This window comes from Solea solea, chromosome 5 (assembly GCF_958295425.1).
Source record: "Solea solea chromosome 5, fSolSol10.1, whole genome shotgun sequence".
In the NCBI taxonomy this organism is placed as follows: domain Eukaryota; kingdom Metazoa; phylum Chordata; class Actinopteri; order Pleuronectiformes; family Soleidae; genus Solea; species Solea solea.
Genome location: NC_081138.1, coordinates 25,732,607 through 25,758,538, shown reverse-complemented (window position 1 = coordinate 25,758,538; position 25,932 = coordinate 25,732,607). Strand labels below are relative to the sequence as shown.

Genomic DNA, 25,932 nt, shown 5'->3' with positions numbered 1-25,932 from the left:
AATCCCACTGGGACAAAGACACCGGCCCATAATCCTGAATCTCCTCCCACAACACTTGTGATTACATTTTTCAGTAGTGCTAAAAATACCTGGCAACGACAGTGTGAGCCAGCAATATTCATTAATATGTTCCAAATCCTGTCAGACACCACTGTGGGCTCTGTTCTTATGGACAATGACAGTAAAACAAATCTGAGGTGAATTCAAAAATAATGTTCTTAACCATAATTTAGAAAGAAAAATGAAGCTTAGGTCAACCCAGGCGAAGCAGCAGACGTGATATGCTTAGTGTTTATTTATTAGTTCTCTCACTTCACATGGTTTTAACCTCCATCTCTCCCTGTCTCTCCTCTGGTCTCTATTTCTCTATGATTATGTAACACTGCAGTTCTGCAAAGCTGCTGATGTGACAGATCCAAGCACGCACACACACACACACACACACACCCAGAGCCATGCCCAGTGAGTGAGCGGGTATCTCACTGCTCTCTCACACACACACACACACTTCTGTCCCCTGCGGTCTACAGTCATCAATATTGACTGTAATATATTGATTGCTGTCCTCGGTGCTGCATTGGATTGTGATGTTATGTCACTGGAACACAGTGTTTCTCATCAGGTCTTCTGTCAGTCACTGTATATTATCATTTATATTCTTTTACTTTAATATAATATCCTAGTCCTAATAAAATAATATCCTCTTGAGCTGCCCTTTTTGTGATAGGAAGTAATATATCACAGTCAGTCCATCTTATTTTTCATAGCAATCACCAAGTAAAGGCTTGGCGATAACAATGGAAATTGTGGGTGAGACAGAGGAGGAAAAAAGAAGGCAGTCATTTGTGTACAGTAATCTGAGTAGGCAATCAATAAATATGTAAATAAAAGCAAGATTTGCTGAAGAGACAACCGGTCGCGATGTCACCAATTATTGTGGAGGCAATTGTGCCTCCACAATTGTGATTTGGCCAGACACCTGGATAATACCAGCTGTCAATCACACTGGTGTCCATGTTATCAATTTTCAAAACGAGTGATTGAGATCATTAACTTCTCAGGAAATATGTTTACTGATGTTGTAAATTGAGAAAGAAATAGGCTTATTTTCCCATAGACTTCCATTTCAGCTGAGTTTTTTTTAAGCAACCAGTGGACTCACCCCCTTGGTGGCTATTCAATATATTTGTTACTGATGCATTGGCTTGTATCATCTAGTCGGAACAGGGGTTTTTCTGCCTGGAGTTTGTGTGTGTGGGTTTTCTCCGGGTTCTCCAGTTTCCTCCTACAGTCCAGAAACATGCTGATTTGGACAAATTGGACACTCTAAATTGACCGTAGGTGTGAGTGTGAGATTGGATGGTTGTTGACCTGTCCAGGTTTGTCCTGCGTCAGCAGGGATTGGCACCAGCAACCCTCGTGGAGAGATAGGACTTTATGTCTATGTCAATTTATTAGTTACAGTTTATATATTTGCAACTTTTATCTTATTTTTTTATAATCAATAATAAAGGGGCACCCTTTTTTTTATTGATTTAATTCTGTTTATTTTGTTTCACTAGAGGCCCCTGCCTCCCCCCTTAAACTTCTGTGCACGCCACTGATCATGTCCCTGTGTGTGTCATTGGATGTCACGCGGGAGGAGGACACAGGCAGACAGGGAGAGAGGTAGCTGGGTTGCACCATGTGACCTCAACAGCTGTTGCTGCATGCTGGTGTGTGTGCGTGTGAGAGTGAGAGAGAGAGGGAGAGGTGAGAGGCAGAAACAGAGGAGAAGAAGTGAGGGAGGGGCGCATGTGACTGGTCACAATCCCATATTCTGCAGAGAGTGAGAGACAGTAGGGGATGAACACACACACATATCCTGATTCAGCGGAACAGATTTATTCGTCACCTTTCTCTCCCTGGAGCCTCACGCTCACGCAGCGACTCCGCTGCAACACAACACAAGCCCAGACCCCGCAGCAGCAGCAGCAGGAGGAGCAGGAGAAGCAGGAGCACCTGTCCCGTCCGTTCCTCGTCCCTGCCTGCAGCCGCCTGTCTGAGCAGATTAACGGCTCCGGCGCAAGCCGAGACAGCGCGCTTTGCTCACTGCAGTTAACAGGCGGAGGAGGGGTGGAGGAGGTGCTGGAGGTGCCGGAGGTGGAGGAGGAGGAGGACTGATCATGATGGCAGAGCCAAAAGGCGACGACTGCATCGAAGGTGGGCCAATGAAGAAACTGCGGGACAAATAAGACACGCGAACACTTTCCCCCAAAAGCTCTGTTCTGTTCTGTGTTGTGCCTCCGCGTCTCTTAACTAAACCTTACACAGGACCCCCTGTCAGAAGGGACATGTTCATCATTATGGGATAGATGCAACAGAAGGCGGAGGGTTGGGGGAAAAAAGTCTGCCCGTTGCCATGGATACCAGCACTCGGAAATTCACAGTGCGGAGATGGTTCTCCATCTACCTGAAGAACAAGGCGGCGAGGAGCAAGAACAACACGGGCTTCTGTCAGCTGGAGGTGAGTGTCCCTGTGTCACTGTGTTCATAATGGAATACAACTTGTGCCAAACCACACAGATGCCTCCAGCCAGGTGAAGGCCTCTTTAGAAAGACATGTTTTATTAATGTATTCTTACTTTTTTATCTTTATAAAGCCCCAAGTGTGTAATAATGCCCCAAAATTGCATTTTAGTTGTACTTTCTGTGAGACAGCAGTACTTCTAAATACAGTAATGTTGTAGATTTGTGTGGGATATGAGTTTATGAAACATAGTACATGGTTACTGAAGATTTACCAATGTATTATTATTATTATTATGTGTCTGTATGTGCCACTGGAGATGAATATACAAGGGAATTCCATCACAGTGTTGCAAAACATGCATCTGTGAATTTCAAAAAAAACAAAAACTAAATAAGCTACATAAATTCTGAAAAGTAATTGAAAACAGCTCCCAGCTCAGGCGTGTGGAAAGAATATTGTTGTTGTGTTTCATTGCAGCACAGTTACAGCTGTTGCTCTGCCTGTGTCAGGTATTCAGATACTATGAGAGAGAAAGAGGGAGAAGGTTTCATGTAAAAAAATAAAATAAAAATACATTCAGAGTCACTCAGAAACACGCAGCAGTGAGGCAGGGCGGCCGGCTGATAGATAAATGGACACAGACAGACTGATTCAGTGGATGTTTCTATTAATAGCCCAAACAAACCAGTGGGTGGTTGGTGGAGGCAGCAGTGTGAGCTGTGTGATGCACATCATACCTGCATGTCTGGGACAAAAATAGAAAAAGAAACTCCCTCCCCTCCCTCTCCTCTGTCCCCTCCCTCTCATGTGGTCTTTGTTGTGACCTGAGTGCTGATGAATCATCTTGACAGGCGACATCTCCCTGTATCTGTACATGCTTTTATGTCCCTGGCTGGCAAGTGTCTGTCTGCTCGTGTTTGTCGACCTGTTACCTGACACAGGAAAGTTCTCTCTACTAAGAGTGGGTTTCAGCTACCTGTAGTGTAGGCATATGTTGATGGAGCTGGTTCAAAAACCTTATGTTTCCCTTCTGTTGCACTGTTTTAAAGGACACATAACTGGACCATTAATTGTAATTTTATCGAAATTGCAATATGGCCCACTGCAATTTTCAAATTGCAAAAGGCACAATATTTGTTAAAGCCAAAATGTGTGTCAAAATATCATTGAAGTTGAATTATTGTCTTGATCTATGCAAATCTTATTCTACAGACTGAAGAGAACTAATTTGTTCATCACAGTAATCATTTTTTAATGTGTTTTTCAAATGAAAATGAGAATATTGATTGTAGAAGTGACCTTTACCTCTCATACAGAGAGTGATATCCCTTTCCCTAGAGAAGAATCTAAAACTCCTACAAAATGATTATGAAAATTGGCCCAACCTCACCGACAGTGAACAATATTTTTTATCATAATAATAGATTAGGTTTATGTATTGCGTTATTAAATTCAACATTTAATGAACACAAGCGTGTCTAGTGTTTAGTAATTACAATTGTCTTCATGTTATGTTGATTTAATGCTTTAATGATTCCATTTTATTTCTGTCTGTTTTTGTTATTTACAGATGTTATTTTGTTATGAACTACATTTCAAAACTAACACTTTTACTTTGAAATGGTGTGCACTATCATGCTCAGTATTTTTAAATGCAACATCATGATGGATTATGAAGATATAATTTGAATTTTCCCCACACTTGACCAGCCTAGAAGTTCACTGGAACCTCAGGTCATTTTGAGTTTGAGGAACTTGCTTCTCTTTGCATACTGTAACAGGGAGTGTCAGTTTGAAAACATTCAGGCTGCTGTAGAAACTTGTCAATGCAAGATTTGTATTACGTTTTTATTTTAAATCAATCATACACATACAGCGTCACTATATTCCTGCCAATAGATGTTTCACTCTTGACCTTTAAGCATAAAACATGAAAGAATACTTTAAGTTAAACAGCTAGGCCTGGTTTTAGATCACTTTGATTTAGAGGATATTATCAGATTTTGATTTCTGTACTTAAACGTAATGAGTGATCTTACAGCATGTGACTGATACTAACAAACTACAGTATACTGTATATTAACATAGTGTAAAGTAAGTTAAGGGAAGAAGAAACTTCAATGGGCTGAAAGGAACAATTTCATCTTACAGTTGCAAACACAGACATATACAGACCACTTAATGCTTGATTCAAAAAGAAGCAAAATGAAATTCAAACCATGGATCTAGCTATGATTGGATGACAACATTCCCACCCATGCAGTAGTCAATACTTTATTATCAGGACTGAGTACAAATATGCAACAACTGTAAGGCTTGATGACATTTTTCACAGTTGTGGTTGCAAAATGTGTCACAGACAGAAAAATAATTAGCCCCTGCCAAATTCCACAAATCCAACTTTGTTCCTGCGTCTGTGTCGATGTCACCAGAACAGACACATGCTCTTTTCTTATAGTATCTACAAAATCCAGTAAACCTTTACACATCATGTCGTCGCGATGCATTGATACGTTTCAGTTACAGAATTCAAATCTTTGTTTATGGGAAATGAGTAAAAGTCAAGGTGAAGGAGTCGAGCGTTTTGCATCAGCGACTTAGCGGTGTGGGGTGTGGATCTGCACTGTTATGTCATGTCAGCACATTGTCTCCCTGTTCAGTCTCTTGTCTCATTACGCTGGAATGTGAGCCTCTGCTTGTTTCTGGGCCGTCGAATCTAGACAGCAAAAGAAATCGTTTGAGGCATAATCTCAACTGTAAAAAGGAACTTTCATCCAATGTGGGACCATTGTTAAATCTTTCCAATATGGAGAACAACTGGAGAGTTTGACCTTGCAACAAAACTGAATCTTGAATTTGAGATTTCTATTTTGAGTTGCTTCATGCTTCTTCTTTTTTAATGTATGGGTATTAACAGGATAACTGTGATTTTATAATGTCTTATTATACCTTCATTTGTACTAAATCTCTATAATTCTCATGACACTATATAAACTGGGGTTGATCTTAATGAGTAAGTTAACACGTGGGTATAAAATAAGCAATGATTAACAATGCATAATGGCAAAACAAATCAAAACCACATACAATCCTTTGCTAATCCTCCCCAAAAAGTCCCTTCTGTCCCACACATGACCTGGAATAATCGGGTTTGTGTTTCTGGCATTTTGTTGGTTGAGGATTTAAAAAGTTGTAGAGAACACACTGTACACATTGTGACTTCTGCTCTTATCTCTATAGGATGACAGCATCCTGAAGGAGATCGACATCAGCCACCATGTCAAGGAGGGCTGTGAGAAAGCAGACCCTTCTCAGTTCCAGCTCCTCAAAGTGCTGGGGCAGGGCTCCTACGGGAAGGTACAGGACACACACTTTAACCCACTGACACCTGAATACCTCACACCAAATCACATCAGAAAACCAGGACAAGGGTCACATAGGTGGTCACGAGACACAACCAAGACACAAAGTAACCCACCAGGCCTTGTGCTGGCTGCTTGAATACATTTCACCTCTAGTCCAATAGACGCCTCGTGAGCACTGTCCACTCTCCACAGATGTTAAATTCCTGGGTTTTTATCACCAACTTTTAGAACTGAAGAAGCCTCTTCATCAAGAAAACTCCCAAGTTGTCAGTGATTTAATGACGGTTGCAGTACATGGAACAGAACGTGTACTATAATTATCATTTTATAATATGACACTTTCCTTTTCTTCTCCTCTGTTATCACCCGAGTGCTGCTGCTGCTGATACTTTCCTCAGGAGCGGATGTTCTGTCATAATAATGAGCGCGACTGACAAGAACAACACCTTCCATCACGAGAACAAGCTTTTCATGCAGGAGTAACTTATATAACACAAGTCTGGCTATGACGAAAACTACCCCGCATCCTGTACTGGCATCGTGCTGCTTTAGCAAACGTACCACCTGGAGTTGTTATAGGGACCCTACAGTTGTCAATATTCATTTGTAATCACTCTCAAGAGACTGAGTCGGGACCAAGTGGCAACGAACTCCCCAGCAACCAAGCTCCTATTGAACAATACCAGCTGTCAATCACACCATTGTCCACTCATATGAGTGAACATTTTTCCTGTAAATGTGAACGTTATTTACAAAATTAGCGTCATGATCTATTGAAGAAGACACAACACCTTTACCTTCTCAGGAAAATGTTTACCGACATTATAAATTGAGTGAGAAGTGGACACATTTTGCGTTTTAACTTCCATTTTCAGTTCTTTTTGCGACCAGTAGAGTTGCCCCCTGGTGGCTATAAAAATGTATTCCTACTTCCATATTTACTTCACTGAGGAAACCAGAAGACTCGAGACATTTTTCCATACTGTTCCACTGCCTTTTTCTCAAGATTATTTTCGATAACTATGCAGTTGTGATTCATTTGTCAAACATCTGCCTGGTTTATGTATTTAAAATAATAATAGAAATCAGAAATGTTATATTTTTAGATCAAATATTGTCTTTCTCACTATGTATAATGTGCATTGGTTGTCATGCCACAAGTATGGGAACACTGTTGAACAGCTGAATCACACAAATGTCAAAATATCACCTGCCTGATAGTTGTGACCGTGATGAAGACAGTGATGAGCTGATGGTGATGATTTGTGTTGAAGGTGTTTCTGGTGAGAAAGATCCGGGGAGCAGACAGAGGACATCTCTACGCCATGAAGGTCCTGAAGAAAGCCACACTGAAAGGTAAAAATGAACAATAACTGCTTTGGTTTGTTTGGAGACAATATTTATATATAATGTCGTGATGAAATACTGTAGCAACTTACAGCAATGTAATGTAATGTATTTATCTGTGGCCGGGGTAAGCTGTGTGTTTGCTGGTGTCTAAATGAACTCCTGAAACTTTACTGAGGTGCATTAAACTTAACAGACTTATTGTCAAAAGGGCTCTGAGTAATAATCTAAGAGACATAGGACTGCCAGACTTCCCAGAATGCCCTGCATTCAAAAGAGGTTGGTTTGTACTTTTGTTTCCGATGAACTGGTTTTTGCAGTGAATGGGATTATCATAAATGAGGTGTGCAGTAAAATCAGGTTGAGATGACATGTGCTGATTTAGTGTCTTTGTAGAAGCCCTAATCCTCTTAACCTGCACCCCTGGTCTCACTAATGGTCTCATCCTGTCAAGGAGACAGATGCTGCAGTCACGCTGTTATTGTAGTTTTCACTGCAGAGCAGAGCAGAGCTGCAATACTGGAATACTGGGTCTAATTCACTCTACACCTTTTAATTAAGTAAATGCTCTTTCATCCTATGTGAATAAATGGTATAAGAGGCTTGTCACGCTTGATTTATGTTGAGATTAACAGACTGCACTGTTCTGCACTGTACCCACTCTCTCCTGTTTAGTTCGGGACCGCGTGCGATCCAAAATGGAGAGAGACATTCTGGCAGAAGTGAACCATCCATTTATAGTTAAACTGCACTATGGTGAGTCTGTTTCATTCATTTCATCATTCTGATGCATGAATGATGATACACCAACTGTGACATTTTGAGATGCTACGGAAGTTTAAAATAACAATATGGCCAATAGTGGATGTTATACTCTAATTTCTGGTCACAAAATAGGCATAATGTGCACATGAAATCCAAGTTAATAATATTAATATAATTTCCATGAATTACCTTGAGAGCTGCTTAAGAAAAAAGGGGTTTAAGAGGTCTGAAGGTGCACGATGGACAGAGCTGGAGTGAGATTCTTTTATTTTAGGTTAGGAGTGAGTTAGAAATATTCTCAAAAGCCTGACATTACAAGGAATTACCACATTATTACACAAATTAATATTTCCTGCACACATTATACTCATTTGACTTATCACTCTCCAGATCGCCATCGCTTTGAAAATAGTGATCACCCAAGTAAGATTTCGGTTTGCGATCCAGTTGAGTCAGACGGTGCCAGGTCCAGTGAGAAAAAAGGCATGGAGCGACATTTCAAGGCTACATTTGGCTTCTCCCTCTCATATTCAAAGGACGGCTCTTTGCAAAGAAATGACAACAAACAGTGGAGATTTTGTGGCTTTATAGTCTACATATGTGTATAAATTGGAGTTATGCCCCTTATTTCTGGGTGAGGCTGAGAGCTGAGCGTTAGTATCAGTCTCTCTGAATCTTGTATATAACAAGGCAGAAAAAATAGCTGTCAAACAGGTTAACTTCACATCCAAACACCAACTCAACTATTATTAAAATAGGGAGGGAAAAATATCAATTTATCTACGGCATATGTTTGATTGGATCCGGGGACGGAATGAGTCAAAACAAGTCCAAACACTGAATGTGCGAAATTTTGCGGTGGAGCTGATTTGGTCCGTACACCTGAGCCCTGAATACATCCTCTGTGTGTGTGTGTGTGTGTGTGTGTGTGTGTGTAGCCTTCCAGACAGAAGGGAAGCTTTATCTGATCTTGGACTTCCTCAGAGGTGGAGACCTTTTCACTCGTTTGTCAAAGGAGGTAGGTTTTTACATCGGATAAACCTCTTGGTTCTTTCCTCATCTTATTTGAACTTTTTAGCCTTTATTTTGAAAGAAGTGTAGACACTGGCCACCACTCCCACATTTTTTAGTGCTGTGTCGATGTGAAAATTCGAATTCATTGTCAAATAAATACAAATAATATACGTTAGTTCTTATCGCCCTATGTCACCCGCGACCTTGCTGTGGAGGATAAAGCGGTAGAAAACGGATGGATGGATACTGCAGTTGTCATCCATGCCTTGTTTTGTCGCAGGTCATGTTTACAGAAGAGGATGTGAAGTTTTATCTGGCAGAGTTGGCCTTGGCCTTGGACCATCTCCACAGTCTGGGCATCATCTACAGGGACCTCAAACCGGAAAAGTACTGTCACACAACGCCTCCATTTTGTTTTATCACATATTTTACATGATGAAAAGCATATTTTAATATTCATTTCAACCAACAGTATTCTTCTGGACGATGAAGGACATATTAAGATAACAGGTCAGTACGTGGGACTGCACATGTGATCTGTCTCCGTGTGTCTCCTTTTATCACCTTTTTCTCTCTGCGTCTCACAGACTTTGGATTGAGTAAGGAAGCCATCGACCATGACAAACGAGCGTATTCCTTCTGCGGAACCATTGAGTACATGGCTCCAGAGGTTGTAAACAGGAGAGGACACACACAGAGTGCTGACTGGTGGTCTTTTGGAGTTCTTATGGTGAGAGAATTGTTAAAAAGTCACTTTCCGCAAGCGCTGCTAATCTTCCCTTCCATGTCTTGAGTACATTCATGTCTGCATAGCTTAGCTGTTGTGACATACTTAGTTCCTTCATTTGGATTTATTCTGCAATTAATGCTGCGTAATTACCACATCTGGCAGACAGGTCTCATCACTTTCCGTAAATTAAACATACATCTGCTTGATTCTTGTTTGCTTAATTGTTATCCTAGTGGCTTATTTGACTTGTACTGAGAAGGAGATTAACGTTAACTGGCAGCTGGCAGCTTCATCAGGGCAGCAGGGGGAAAAAAAGAAAAAGGGTCACCCCCATCTGCCCTTGGCAAGTATTAGAATGACACAAAATATTAAAATTGAGAAAAGGAAAACAAATATTGCAGTATTTATCACATCTACAGTTCATTTGAAATGTCAGTGCAGTCATTTTTCAGACAGCCAGTTGTAAATGGTGTCGGAGATGCTGGCTCGTCTGCAGTGGTGGCAGATTTGTTGTGACTCATCTGTGTTATCGGGCTTTAATTTATCTGCTCCATTAATTATTAGCAGGACAGGTCGTCTCCTCTCTGTCACCAGTTGTTTGCCACTGATTATAACGTTCAAAAAATCAAAATCCAGATTGTTATCCACAGTCACAATCTTAAAAGAAGTTAAAAAGTGTTCATAATCGCAATATTTTATATTATGCGTGATATTAGGCGTGATATTTCTTAAAGTGTCAAAATATCATTTTAGGTTAAATCATTCAATTTCCTGACCCACGCACATCTTCGGCCCTCTGTCGGACCCCTCTGTCGGACCATTCCCTCTCATATCACAAATCATATTGCACTCACAATTTCAGTCAAAATAAATCGCAATTGTAATGTCTCCTGTTTGTAACTGTTATCTTCACTGCGTCATCGTGCTAACAAACACGTAGACAAACAGCAACAAAGAAAAATGTACTTATTGTGGGTAAGTACGAGTGAAAATGTGTCCGCTGGTAACATATATGCACTGATAAAATAACTGTATATGAAGGAGGCCTCATTTAAATCACAAATAAAGCTTGAATTGAGTGTCTACAGTGTCATGTTCTGAGCTGCTGAGCTGACGTGTGTCTCACAGTTTGTGTTTCATCTGTTTTCCAGTTTGAGATGTTGACGGGATCTTTACCGTTCCAAGGAAAAGATCGCAAGGAAACAATGGCACTTATTCTAAAGTAAGATTATACGCTACCATTTTATAACTGTTGTGGTTCTTCTACAGCTGACTGTGATCTGTGTGACATCTTCATTCACAATATTATAAATGAAACTCTCGTTGATTTATGTGAAACCGCCTTTATGACCCTTCAGCAATTGATTTTGGAATAACTCGTTATTCTCTGGCTAAAAAAAATGATAAAGTTGTTTACATGAAAAACAGAAGAGCTCATCCCAGCGTCATTAATCGTCTGTCTCTTGTGTTGTGTGTCCAGGGCTAAACTGGGAATGCCACAGTTCCTCAGTCCCGAGGTGCAGAGTTTATTAAGAGCACTCTTTAAGAGGAACCCTGCTAATCGACTAGGTACTGCATACAACAAACACGTACTGTATCACATGGAGCGTTCCTTTACTTTATCTCCAGTTAGTATAAAACAACTCATTCTGATCAGGTCTGTTTGCAGTGAGCTAATGAAAATGTCACGTAAACACCAGAACACTAAAGCTATGATTTAAACATGGTGACACTCATGAGTGCAGCAGCTTCATGCTCTCTTTTGTATGCCCTATGTTTTATTCAGTGTTATGTGTTTTCTATGTTTGCACCATTTTCCTAATGGGCTTTTCTGTTCATGAGAGACTCTAAATTGCTGTAGGTGTGAATGTGAGTGAGTGTCAGAGTGTGTTTGGCCCAGTGAAATACTGGTTACTCTAAACCAGCGGTCCCCAACCTCGGTATAGAAACAACTAAAAACAAAACTCACCATCCCACTGAATTAGTCTGAGCCCTGAGCTTGTTTCCCTCCTACGTGCCGGTCCCATCTGCGGGTAATGAGAGACGATGACACCCCAAGTGTGTTACTTATGTCCAGTTTGGTTTTGGTCGCGTCTCTGCAGAAAATCCCGCTTCACAAAGATAGGATATTGGAAATGGAAGCAGGATATTCAGTGCGATGTCTGGAATGGAAATTCTGCTTTGACAAGCGTTTTTTCAAAATAAAAGATCCGGTACCGGTCCGTGGCCCGGTGGTTGGGGACCTCTCCTCTAAATGATCTTGCATGGATGGATGGATAAGATGAGATAGATTGCACACAAAGAGCACACAACAACTACAATACATTGAAATAGTTTCCCATAGTACAGTCATAGTATGTTGAAAAACATTTTTGATATTCGGGGGGTTTTGATGGAGAGAGATATGAACGGTATGGATGGTTGGATTTGCCTAACAGATGTGAGCAATGACACCCTTTTCTCTCTCTCTCTCTCTCTCTCTCAATCTGCCTCTCTGTGTGTGATTGATAGGTGCGGGACCAGATGGAATAGAAGAAATAAAAAGACATCGCTTCTTCGCGTCCATAGACTGGAATGTAAGCACAATTTATGAGGAATATTTACAGACACGTCAAGCCGTCAAACCTTCTTGTTGTTTTTACTGGTCACTATAGCAACCGTGCCGAGGTAAAAGAGCGATGTTTTCGTTACTTTTTTAGATCGTTTTAGCTGACGTCAGTTCAGTTTTAGAGATAGTTTGAGTCTCTCACTATCTCTAAGTTACACACCTCTCAGTTTGGAGTGAAACTGACTTTTTTACAAGAACAAAATTCTTATTTTAGCAAAGTATTGTGTTATTTTTTGGCAATTCTTTGTAAGCCACACCTGTGGAAAAAATGCTGGACGTAGTTCATGTTCTGCCCGACGACCAACAACTGCACCTTGGTTGCTGTGGTTGTGATATCATATCGTTTAAATCCTACAGTACGTTCATCCAACACCTCCACAGATGCCCACAGTCATGAATCATTCATAAACATCCTCAAAAAAAGAGATTTTGCTCAGTGTGAAAATCCCTAAACTCCCTTCCTTGATGTCTTCCCCCCCAAACTTTAGCGTAACTAATGCTCTTATCTGTGAAAGCCTCTCTCACAGAGGAAAAAAAAATCTCTGAATGTGCAAAATGTCTGCCTGCAAAACATTTCCTGTGCGATCCAACCTCAACATCCAGCCGACATATGACGCTTTAAAGGGATCATTCTTCAAAACCTCATGCCTTGAGCTTATTGGACCTTTAAGACGCCTGTCAGACAGTAGTGGATCATGCTCTGAGGCTGCACTTTCTGTTTCTGGTGAACTTTAAAGCTCGTTCTGCTGGCGATGACTTAAATATGAATAGCCCTCGTGCTGCAGAAGCCTCAAAGAGGAACTCAGGTAATACAGTGGTTTTATTGTGACATCCAGTGGCCAGAGGTATTAAGTTTTTGGTATACTGCTTTCAAAAGGAATATCATAGACACACAAGCTTCAAGTATAAAGAATAAACGTCTCCTGTGCCTCTTAGAATGTAAAAATAATCACTAGTTTTTTGTTTTATTTATAGTAACCTTACATGTGTCTTTACTAAGCAACAAAGTATTTTAAGCTCTCAACTGTCACACTCTTGTACCCATTATTTCTTGTGATTCACATTTATTCACTGTTATGCAAAGTGTTGCTTTCATGTCAGACAAAATCCACCATTATCTGCTCTGCGCGCTAATCTCGGCTCTCGACACCAGCTCTCAGAGTCATAACACTCAAACACTCCCCGCCATTACAATCGCTGTCTGCCTTCCTTCCTTCCAAACACAACATTTGCCTATTTGCAGATGGTGTTGCTGGCTTGATGTGAGAAAGCCATCAGTAAGAGGCTTATGTTCTTCTTCTGCTCACTATGCTAATTAAAGCATGCGGCGCTGCATCGGGTAGAGTGATTCCTCCTTTGGCTTTTGCTTTATTTGAACTCAAATCTTCCATTAAGATGTTTGACCTGTGGGAAGTTTCTGTGATAAACGGCCTCGTCGTCTCACAACAGCAGATGAGAGCGTCCATTAGTGGTAACGGTATGATGATAAATAAGGGATATCATCTTCTTTTTTTCCCCCTCTAATGCTGGTGGACTCTGATTAAACAACTGGTGTTGCAAAGGTGACACCTGCAGGTCATATTTAGTAATACACTCACTTAAATAACATTTGAATCTTTTCAACACCAGGTTTCTTTTTCATTACTATCTGTAAAATGTAAGCTTTTTCATCATCAAACATTACATTTATTTACATTTATTTAGTCTGTTTTATTCTACTGTAGCATAAGTGGCATCATCTGTAATTTCACTATACTATAAAAAACTATTTAACACCTAAGCCTAAGTAAGTGTTTTGGCCCATTTTTCCAGAATAACTTTCAATATCTAGCAGTTATTTACAATTTACTGCATGATTAAATAGTGGATTAACGATTTAAACTGAAGAAAAAAAACAAAGTTTTATTTAGAAAAAAACACTCACTAGTTGTACATGAACACTAGATTTTTGATAAATTTGCAATTTGAACAGTATAACACATATTTAAAATAACATTTGTCTGAGTCTTTGTCTCAATGTCCAAAAACAGGCCAAAAAATGAAAACTTATGTACAAGCGTTTTTCTCCTCTCTTGTGACAAAGGCGCTGATTCACCAGCTTCCTGCAATGGCGCGAGTGAAATTACGTAATAACCACACGTTTGCTTTGACGTGCAACTTCTCACTGCTTTCAGAAACCGCTGGAATTGTGTTATTTAATAGACTAAAGCAGAATGTTGTTGTTTCCACTAACACTTCTTCTACATTGTTGTTGTTCTTTCTGTAGAAGTTGTACAAGAAGGAAATGAGGCCTCCTTTCAAACCAACTGTCGGCAGACCTGAAGACACTTTTCATTTTGACCCTGAATTCACCTCCAGAACACCAACTGGTAACGAAAGCATTAACAATCATAAAGTATATAATCATTACAAATACAGATGAGTGTGATGAGTGAATGAGATAATGAGGTAATGAGGAAACTAAAAGGTGAAAATGTGGTTCGGTAGAGAAGACATGACAGCGTCAGTAGAGATGCTCCTGTAAATGTTAAGAGCTCAGTTATTTCCCCATAATCTCACACAGTGAACCTTTAATGTTTGTATCCTTGTGATTGTTTACCCAGATTCTCCAGGCATTCCGCCCAGTGCAAACACACACCAGCTCTTTCGGGGTTTCAGCTTTGTCGCAACAAATCAAAGTCAGGAATCGAGTGTTGCCACGGTAGCGACTTCTCGTCAGGAGGTGAAGAACGCCGACCCCATAAAACAGGTATATATATATATATGTATGTATGTATGTATGCTGTTAAAAAAGTCTGTCTTTACAGCTTAACTGACACAGAACAGGTAAATACCTTTTTTATAAGGCAGATATACATACATACTTCATTATGTACAGCCACTGCCCACTGGTGGCCTTTGGAGGTACTGCAGGAGAGTCTCTTTACAGATAACAAACAAGTCTTCCCTTTGCCAAATTGTTGGAAACATACAGTGTTCTCCTTCATCTGGGAGACAAAAATCTAACTCACACAGTCTTAAAATATGTCTGATTGTATGTCGTACTTTTTATTCCAAGTTTGAAGGTTGTACACGAATAAACACGACATATAGACTACTTCATATTAGAGCTTCACTTTTGCCAAAATAGTAATGCAGACTATGGTTGTATATGATAATTAATTTATATGGTAATGTGATATTTTCATAATGTTTTCTTAAAATGTGCCACAGTTGATGTACAGTACTGTGCAAAAGTCTCAAATTCTGTGATTTTTGGATTTTAATGATGTGATTTGTGTGTTTGTAAGCTGTCAATGTGTTTAACTCATAAAACATGTGCAGTTAATGTTCAAGCTTGTCTTAAATAAAGTTGTGTTATTGTTCAAGTGTCACACTACGTTACACTAAACACTAAACACTTTTTTTCAGAAAATGTCTTATTTTCAAACTGCAGACATGTTTCCCACATTTTCTGAATGTGTTCCAATGAAGTGATTGAGAAATAATTTTACTGTCCGGTCAGTACAGCATCACCAGTAGTGATGATATGTTGTTAGCGTTTGTGTTTTTTGATGATTATGTGTTTGTGTCTGTAGCATCTCCGTGGCGACGTGGCCTTTAGTGACGTCTATGAGCTGAAAGAGGAAGTGGGACAGACTGTGACCTCTGTCTGCAGGAGATGTCTGCACAGAGTTACTGCTGTGGAATATTCAGTGAAGGTAGTGGACGTCAGTGTGCAGATGTTCCCTAAGATTCTCAGTGTCTCCTTGTAAATATTACATGTACAGTATATGAGTGGTCATGCGTCTCCCATAATTTGTCCCGCGTGTTTCTGCTTTTTCTGTCAGATATTTGAGAGAGCGAAGAAAGACCCGTCAGAGGAGATTGAGATTCTGTTGAGATATGGACACCATCCAAATATTATTACCCTGAAGGACGTGAGTGTCGTACACGACGACTCCATGTTGTCTTACTGAAACTTCAGCATCTTTATAACAGCCAGTTTTATTTAGCTGTGTCTCCGTGTCTCATTCCTCCCTGTAGGTGTTTGACGACGGTCAAAGTGTGTTCCTGGTTCAGGATTTAGTGAGGGGCAGTGAGCTCCTTGACAGAGCTCTGACCGTGCCACGTTTTACAGAGAGAGATGCATCAGACGTCATCTGCACTCTGGCCAAGACTGTGGAATATTTGCACTCAATGGGGGTAAGATGGAGACAAAAAAGAGACAATAAAGAGACAATAATGAAACAAAAACCCTGTTTACATCGTTATACTTTAAGTACATGTTCTTTATAACAAGGAGAAAGAGACATTTTATGTGTAGATTTAGGCACATTTGTCTTGCAGTTTTAAGACGGTTGCATCCTTTGACAAACGTCTTACAGACAGCACAGACGTTACACATGAAATAATAATCATAATAATAAACTTTATTTTTATAGCACCTTTCATACAAGGATTGCATGGAAAATGAAAATGAAATATAAAAAGAAAAGAGATGCAAATACAACAATAACACACAACACAGGATGGAATAAAAAGGAAAAGGCTAAAGTCAAAAAGGTAAAAACCCTGTTTTAACTTTGAAATAAAGCAAAAGCTTGCAAATAAAACAGTGAAATACAACACAGGGTGGAATAAAATAGGAAAAGACTGGAGCCTAAGAGGTTAAAACCCGGTTTTAACTTTAAAATAAACTAAAAAATGCAAATAAAACACAACACAGGGTGGAATAAAAAGGCGCTCGCTGAAGGCTAGAGTAAAAATATCTAGTGTGTTCCAAAGTTCAGGGGCGTAAGTAACAAAGGCGGCATCCCCACTTTTCTTTCGACTAATAATAATGTGTGAAATAATGAAAAAAAACTAAGTTAAAAGAATGAAATGAACATGCTCCAGGCGTATTATTACGTAATAGTAAATAAATAATAGAAGGACTGGACCACGACTGGAATAAATAAATGCATATGTCACATAAACATATAAAGAGATAATGTGCAATACTGATTGTTCTTATCTGTGTGTGTCTTTCCCCTTTTCCAGGTTGTGCATCGAGACCTGAAGCCCAGTAACGTCCGCTACGCCGATGACAGCGGACGACCGGAGAGCATCAGAATTTGTGATTTTGGATTTGCCAAACAGCTCAGAGCTGAAAACGGCTTGTTGATGACGCCGTGTTACACGGCTACATTCATGGCGCCCGAGGTACAAAGACAATCCTCATTCACAAACTCTAAAAGCAACCAGGAATAAATATTTTTCTACATATTTTTTTTAAATAATTTTTCTTTACTCACAGGTTCTGAAGAAGCAGGGCTATGATGCAGCCTGTGACATCTGGAGCCTTGGAATCCTGCTTTACACCATGATAGCTGGGTTAGTTTAAAATGATTCATAATATCTTTATTCATTCAGTACATCTCAAAATGGTTAAAAAATATAAAAAAGGTATTCACATGTAAAAATATAAATAATAACACTAATTGTGTGACAGCATAAGAATATAACAATATTAACTATAAAGACTGAGTTCCACTCAACTGAGCACAGACCTCTGTCTCTTTCAGTGTCTCAAATGTTACATCTTGGATCTGCAGTGTTATTCAGATTCACAACAAACTACCCATTTAATCTGCCATATTTCATTTGGCCTGTTGTTTTAGAGTCTCTGGGTTCTTTTTTCACACTTTCTGTCCCCCTTTGTTTTTCAGCCAAGAACAGTTGAAACAGGAACACTTAACCTGTAGAACACAGAGCATTTAGGCTGCTTTTTTCCAATATAGAATGTGCAATATAGAGTGTCTTATGTCCTTTTTTTTTCAGCACAACCTATAGGCAATTGTTTTAATTGTGGTAAAAGTGGTATTGTATGTGAAATGTGAAAGGGCTGCAAAATACTGTGCCCTCTAAATGTACTAGAGCCCAACGTAAAGAGAACAAAGAGGTGATGTGTTCCGTTATTGTCTCAAATTCACCTCTTAATAAACATGAATCAGAGGGATTTAAGTGAATGTGTTATGACCTGTAACTCTGTAGAGACACACGCTGTAACCTTACATTTATTCATATAATAGTCTCACTCTCCAGGGTCACACAATCTGCCTCTTACTTGTTGCTCTGCATCCTCCTCCTCTCCTGAGTGAACTATAAATACTCCGTAGATTCCTAATTGGACTCTCCTCAGTAGGTTTCATTGTCTCTGTGTGTTATAATGTCAGAGGTTTGAATGAATCAACTGTTCTTTATGCTCTGACGTATTCTCTGCTGTTAGAATCCAGCCATTCTTTTCATTGCACTGTAACTTTGTATCGGTTTGGTCCAGTTTCAGCCCGTTTGCCAGCAGTCCTGAGGACACAGCCGAGGAGATTCTGGCTCAAATTGGCAGCGGGAAATTCATCATCACCGGAGGGAACTGGGACCTGGTGTCAGATGCTGCCAAGGTAAGAAATATTATTTTTTATTTGTTGTTGATGGATACACATTTAGTTAAGTTCTGTTGCAGGATAAATATAACTAACATCAACACTTAATGTTTGATAGGACATCGTGATGAAGATGCTCCATGTGGATCCTCACCAGCGCCTGACTGCACCCCAGGTATCTTTAAACCATAACTTGACTTACTGTAGTAGTCGTACTGTAGGGAGTTTAAGGATTATAGTTTTTGAAGTAGTACATTAGAAAAATCATCACTTCATGTCACGCTTTCCAGATTCTTCGTCACCCCTGGGTCGTAGAGAGAGACCAGCTGTCTGACAGAACTCTCACCAGACAGGACGCACTCACTGTCAAGGTCAGACTGCTTCATCTGTGTATTTGTACTCATGAGTGTTTATTATATCATAAAGAAAAAAAAATATAATATTCAGTAGTTCGCTGTAGTCAACTGGACTTAAGTTTGAAGACGTTTCCCAAGAGGCTTCTTCACTTCACTGAAACATCTTCAAATTTCACTTAAGCAAAGTCCACTTGCCTACAGCTCATCTAGTGAAGATAATTAAGGCAGCATACATAAATAATACAGTATTAATGTCTGTATTTGTGTGTAATTAATATCAGTATCATTTTTAAAAAAAAAGGTGTAACGTTGAATTTTTGGGCCTGAAAAGTTTGGTACAATAGTTACCGTGAAACGCAGAATTATACCTTAAAAATGCCTTAAAAACTATGGAATTAGATTTGTGTCAATATAATCAAACCACACATTTCACGAAGCCAGCAATACTTTATGAATTAAGCGAAACAGAAAATTAACCACAAAATCAAAACACACAAATTGCAAAAGAAATATTGATTGATTTAAACATTTAAATTTATTGTATTTTATTTTATATATTATATATACAATATTGACACAAATCTAATTCCATGTATGCTTTGAAAAATAATAAAATAAAGTTGTATGTTCATGTATTCATGAGACTTTGATGTTAAATATACCATATACTGTAAACCACACTGTTTCAGTTTGTATGTTCAAAATGTATACTATATATATATACTGTATATATATATATATATATATATGTGTATATATGTGTATATATGTATATATATATATAATATTATATTATACACTATAAAACCTGCAGTGTCTGACATGAGTGTGTTTCTCTCTGTGTCCATCAGGTGGCACTGTCTGCCACTTTTTGGAGCACAGTGCAGTGATTTCGACCAGCCTTACAGTAACAGAATATTGTGTTTCCACCAGGGGGCGCTGTCTGCCACTTACTCAGCTCTGAGACGCTGTGCTCCTGCTCCCGTCCTGGAGCCGGTGCAGTCGTCCAGCCTGGCTCAGCGGAGAGGGATGAAGAAAGTGGCGAGTCCAAAAGTCAGTCCAGGACTGAGAGAGAAGGAGTAACCTCGAAACGATGCGACTGCGACTCAAAGGAAACCAAACTATGGGCCGTAAAGTACAGACACTTTATGAGGAAAGCACAAAGAACAACGCTTACAGGCCTGTAAATGTAAACCTCGAATATAGACCACTGATATTCAGCACATAAACGTAAAATGATTATTAAAATGATTGAAAAAAAGAAGAAAAAAAAGGACCGAGGCATTTCTTAAGCCTCAGGTTTAAACGATGTCTGACATTTAAAGATTTGGTTCAGATCGCTTTACAGGAACGGATTCAATGTAAATTTGAAATCTCTACATTTTGAATTTGATACTGTGGGATTTACCAATCCATCACATACATCTGCACTGAGACCCTGGCCAACATCTCTCTTAGAGAGTATTACAAGCTTTTTTTTGATTATTTTATTATTTCTTTTTTTATCTCGGCCACAGCGGATGATCCGCACACATGATTTGGCAGAGATTTTAACGCTGGATTCCCTTCCTGATGCAATACATTGGGGCCAATTTGGAGTGTCCAATTAACAAGGAGCAATGGGGATTGGGTAACTTGCTCAGGAGGACCCAAACTGGCATAAGCCAAGTCCCTTTTCACTTGGCCATGGGCTGTCCCCATTCTTGCTTGATTGAAATAATAAAAATAATAATGTTTTATCCATTTTCATGGGATCAAGGTAACATTTCTAACATTTAAAGCAACACATTTACATCATTTTGGTGATACATAATGCATTAGTCAGCACTGACACTAAAACACTGATTAACCCATATCTAAATTAGCTAATCCAGTTGAAATTTGGAACAAAATGATCAGTATTCTGTGCCACAAAGGACCCGTCGTCCATTTCCATCTATGTCATTAACAAAGTCTTCCATAGTCATGACATAAAAACATAATGTTTGATTTGAATTCTTCACTTATGCATGTACCAAATGTTAATATCCTACCAAAGGGAAATTGTCAATGATACCATTGAAGTCTTACTGTTTATAATAATAATACTGCTATAATTATTCTACTGTAATGTATTGTTGTCTTCCATAAACACAGCCTTTGCCTCTTAATGTTAAATATGTCAAGATTGCACTTCCCCCCGGTGGAAACAGTATTTTTTCGAGTGTCATTCAGCTTAAATAGTAGTCCTGAAAACTGCACAGCGTCCTATGGCTCAGCTGATACAACGCCGTATTATTATGTGACTTAGCATTAAAGTGTCATAGTTTACCATTCAGTGTGTGTGTGTACTCGAGTGTCCAGTGAGCTTCTGTTTGCTCTTAGCATCTGAGCATTTAAAACAAAAACACTGTGTCAGAAGTTTTGTATAAGTTGTCGTTTGCCACTGCCCTGTTTGTGTCTAATATGTCGAGCAGTCACTACTACGAGGTATAAGACAGAATCGCAGATTATTATTATTATTATTACTATTATTATTATTATTATTGTTGAGTAGCACACTCTGTGTTGTACAGTTTTAACCCGTTAGGATTGTGATGCTCCTTATCCATTAACAACATGTATCGTGTGTAATCAATAAGCACTGTAGCAACAACGCCGTAATCCTGTACATATTACTTTTGCTGGAACACAATCTGTACGTGCTGTGACAGAGACACTGGCACAACTGTGCAAGGTCAAGCTGGGAGCGATGCAATCAAGAGTACGACCACCATGCTGTAGATATTGTGTGGTACAATGATATGATGATAAAGATGTAAATACTCTATTGTTTATGAATTTAGGATGTGTATATAATCGTGCAAACCCACCAGTAAAGAAATGAAAGACTATATATATATGTATATATGTGCATATATATGTATATATATGTGTATATATATATATATATATATATATATATATATATATACATATATACATATTAATATTAATTATGGGCAAGATGTAATACTGCACATATTGTGTTTGCAGATATACTGAGATTGTACATTAATAGTATGTTGCGCATCCATTGCTCAGACTGTACATACTCTCTATAAACGGCCAATCATTGACAGTGTTGGCGCCAATGCCAAAGTTTTACAAATAAAGGAAAATGAAAGAAATGGCAGTGAAATGTGTGTGTGTACTTGCATTTGTTACCTGTTTTCTGGCATAAACACTGTTGTACATTGTGAGAACCAGAAAAAGTAATAGGTTAGTATGTCGTCCAAAATGTGACAAAAAATTGTGGACAACATACTCAACTATGACTTTATTGACTGATTTTGGACGACATACTATACTATGACGTTTTTGACCGATTTTGGATGACATACTATACTATGACTTTTTGGACAGATTTTGGACGACATACTATACTATGACGTTTTTGAACAATTTTGGACGACATACTATACTGTGACTTTTTTGACGGATTTTGGACAACATACTATACTATGACGTTTTTGACCAATTTTGGACGACATACTATACTATGACTTTTTAACCGATTTTGGACGACATACTATACTGTGACGTTTTTGACCAATTTTGGACGACATACTATACTATGACGTTTTGGACCGATTTTGGACCACATGCTATACTATGACTTTTTTGACCGTTTTTGGACGACATACTATACTATGACGTTTTTGACCAATTTTGGACCACATACTATACTATGACTTTTTTGACCAATTTTGGACAACATACTATACTATGACGTTTTGGACCAATTTTGGAGGACATACTATACTATGACGTTTTGGACTGATTTTGGACCACACACTATACTATGACGTTTTTGACCAATTTTGGACGACATACTTTACTATGACTTTTTTGACCGATTTTGGACGACATACTATACTATGACGTATTGGACCGATTTTGGACGACATACTATACTATGACGTTTTGGACCGAATTTGGACCACATACTATACTATGACTTTTTTGACCAATTTTGGACAACATACTATACTATGACTTTTTTGACCAATTGTGGACGACATACTATACTATGACGTTTTGGACCGATTTTGGACGACATACTATACTATGACTTTTTTGACCAATTTTGGACGACATACTATACTATGACGTTTTGGACCGATTTTGGACGACATACTGTACTATGACGTTTTTGACCAATTTTGGACGACATACTATACTATGACGTTTTGGACCGATTTTTGACGACATACTATACTATGACGTTTTTGACCAATTTTGGACGACATACTATACTATGACGTTTTGGACCGATTTTGGACGACATACTTTACTATGACTTTTTTGACCAATTTTGGACAACATACTATACTATGACGTTTTGGACGGATTTTGGACGACATACTATACTATGACGTTTTTGGACGACATACTATACTATGACGTTTTGGACCGATTTTGGACGACATACTATACTATGACTTTTTTGACCGATTTTGGACGACATACTATACTATGACGTTTTTGACCAATTTTGGACGACATACTATACTATGACGTTTTGGACCGATTTTGGACGACATACTATACTATGACGTTTTTGACCAATTGTGGACGACATACTATACTATGACGTTTTGGACCGATTTTGGACGACATACTATACTATGACTTTTTTGACCAATTTTGGACGACATACTATACTATGACGTATTGGACCGATTTTGGACGACATACTATACGATGACGTTTTGGACCGATTTTGGACGACATACTATACTATGACATTTTGGACAGATTTTGGACGACATACTATGACGTTTTTGACCGATTTTGAACGACACACGAAATGATGAAGATGTGACAAAATAACAAGAATAAGAATGGTGTAATGGTTAGCACTCATGACTTCAATGTAAAAGATCCGGGTTCAATCCCTGGTTGGAACAAAGGAACTGCAATTGTGAGTTTAATTTCGCATGACATCCTATACTATGACGTTTTTCACTGTTTTTGGACGACATACAAAACTATGACGTTTTGGACCGATTTTGGACGACATACTTTACTATGACGTTTTTGACCAATTTTGGACGACATACTATACTATGACTTTTTTGACCAATTTTGGACGACATACTATACTATGACGTTTTTGACCAATTTTGGACGACATACTATACTACGACTTTTTTGACCGTTTTTGGACGACATACTATACTATGACGTTTTGGACCGATTTTGGACCACATACTATACTATGACTTTTTTGACCAATTTCGGACGGCATACTATACTATGACGTTTGTGACCAATTTTGGACGACATACTGTACTATGACGTTTTGGACCGATTTTTGACGACATACTATACTATGACGTTTTGGACCGATTTTTGACGACATACTATACTATGACGTTTTTGACCAATTTTGGACGACATACTATACTATGACGTTTTGGACCGATTTTGGACGACATACTTTACTATGACTTTTTTGACCAATTTTGGACAACATACTATACTATGACGTTTTGGACCGATTTTGGACGACATACTATACTATGACGTTTTTGGACGACATACTATACTATGACGTTTTGGACCGATTTTGGACGACATACTATACTATGACTTTTTTGACAGATTTTGGACGACATACTATACTATGACGTTTTTGACCAATTTTGGACGACATACTATACTATGACTTTTTTGACCGTTTTTGGACGACATACTATACTATGACGTTTTGGACCGATTTTGGACCACATACTATACTATGACTTTTTTGACCAATTTTGGACGACATACTATACTATGACGTTTTTGACCAATTTTGGACGACATACTATACTATGACGTTTTGGACCGATTTTGGACGACATACTATACTATGAAGTTTTTGACCAATTGTGGACGACATACTATACTATGACGTTTTTGACCAATTTTGGACGACATACTATACTATGACTTTTTTGACCAATTTTGGACGACATACTATACTATGACGTTTTTGACCAATTTTGGACGACATACTATACTACGACTTTTTTGACCGTTTTTGGACGACATACTATACTATGACGTTTTGGACCGATTTTGGACCACATACTATACTATGACTTTTTTGACCAATTTCGGACGGCATACTATACTATGACGTTTGTGACCAATTTTGGACGACATACTGTACTATGACGTTTTGGACCGATTTTTGACGACATACTATACTATGACGTTTTGGACCGATTTTTGACGACATACTATACTATGACGTTTTTGACCAATTTTGGACGACATACTATACTATGACGTTTTGGACCGATTTTGGACGACATACTTTACTATGACTTTTTTGACCAATTTTGGACAACATACTATACTATGACGTTTTGGACCGATTTTGGACGACATACTATACTATGACGTTTTTGGACGACATACTATACTATGACGTTTTGGACCGATTTTGGACGACATACTATACTATGACTTTTTTGACAGATTTTGGACGACATACTATACTATGACGTTTTTGACCAATTTTGGACGACATACTATACTATGACTTTTTTGACCGTTTTTGGACGACATACTATACTATGACGTTTTGGACCGATTTTGGACCACATACTATACTATGACTTTTTTGACCAATTTTGGACGACATACTATACTATGACGTTTTTGACCAATTTTGGACGACATACTATACTATGACGTTTTGGACCGATTTTGGACGACATACTATACTATGAAGTTTTTGACCAATTGTGGACGACATACTATACTATGACGTTTTGGACCGATTTTGGACGACATACTATACTATGACTTTTTTGACCA

General features: G+C 38.7%; 1 protein-coding gene across 1 annotated transcript; it reads left to right on the top strand.

The window, feature by feature from the left end:
• Positions 1-1,846: 1,846 nt before the first annotated feature.
• Positions 1,847-22,242, top strand: LOC131460046 (ribosomal protein S6 kinase alpha-2-like). The gene is made up of 22 exons (XM_058630293.1): positions 1,847-2,506; positions 5,753-5,869; positions 7,152-7,233; positions 7,900-7,980; positions 8,928-9,007; positions 9,284-9,390; positions 9,476-9,513; positions 9,591-9,733; positions 10,885-10,955; positions 11,214-11,302; positions 12,245-12,309; positions 14,608-14,710; positions 14,945-15,090; positions 15,920-16,042; positions 16,172-16,261; positions 16,368-16,526; positions 17,364-17,525; positions 17,620-17,696; positions 18,643-18,760; positions 18,861-18,917; positions 19,033-19,113; positions 20,032-22,242. Exons 1-22 carry the CDS (start codon positions 2,402-2,404, stop codon positions 20,179-20,181), a joined length of 2,244 nt encoding a protein of 747 aa, XP_058486276.1. The 5' UTR covers positions 1,847-2,401; the 3' UTR covers positions 20,182-22,242.
• Positions 22,243-25,932: the final 3,690 nt, after the last annotated feature.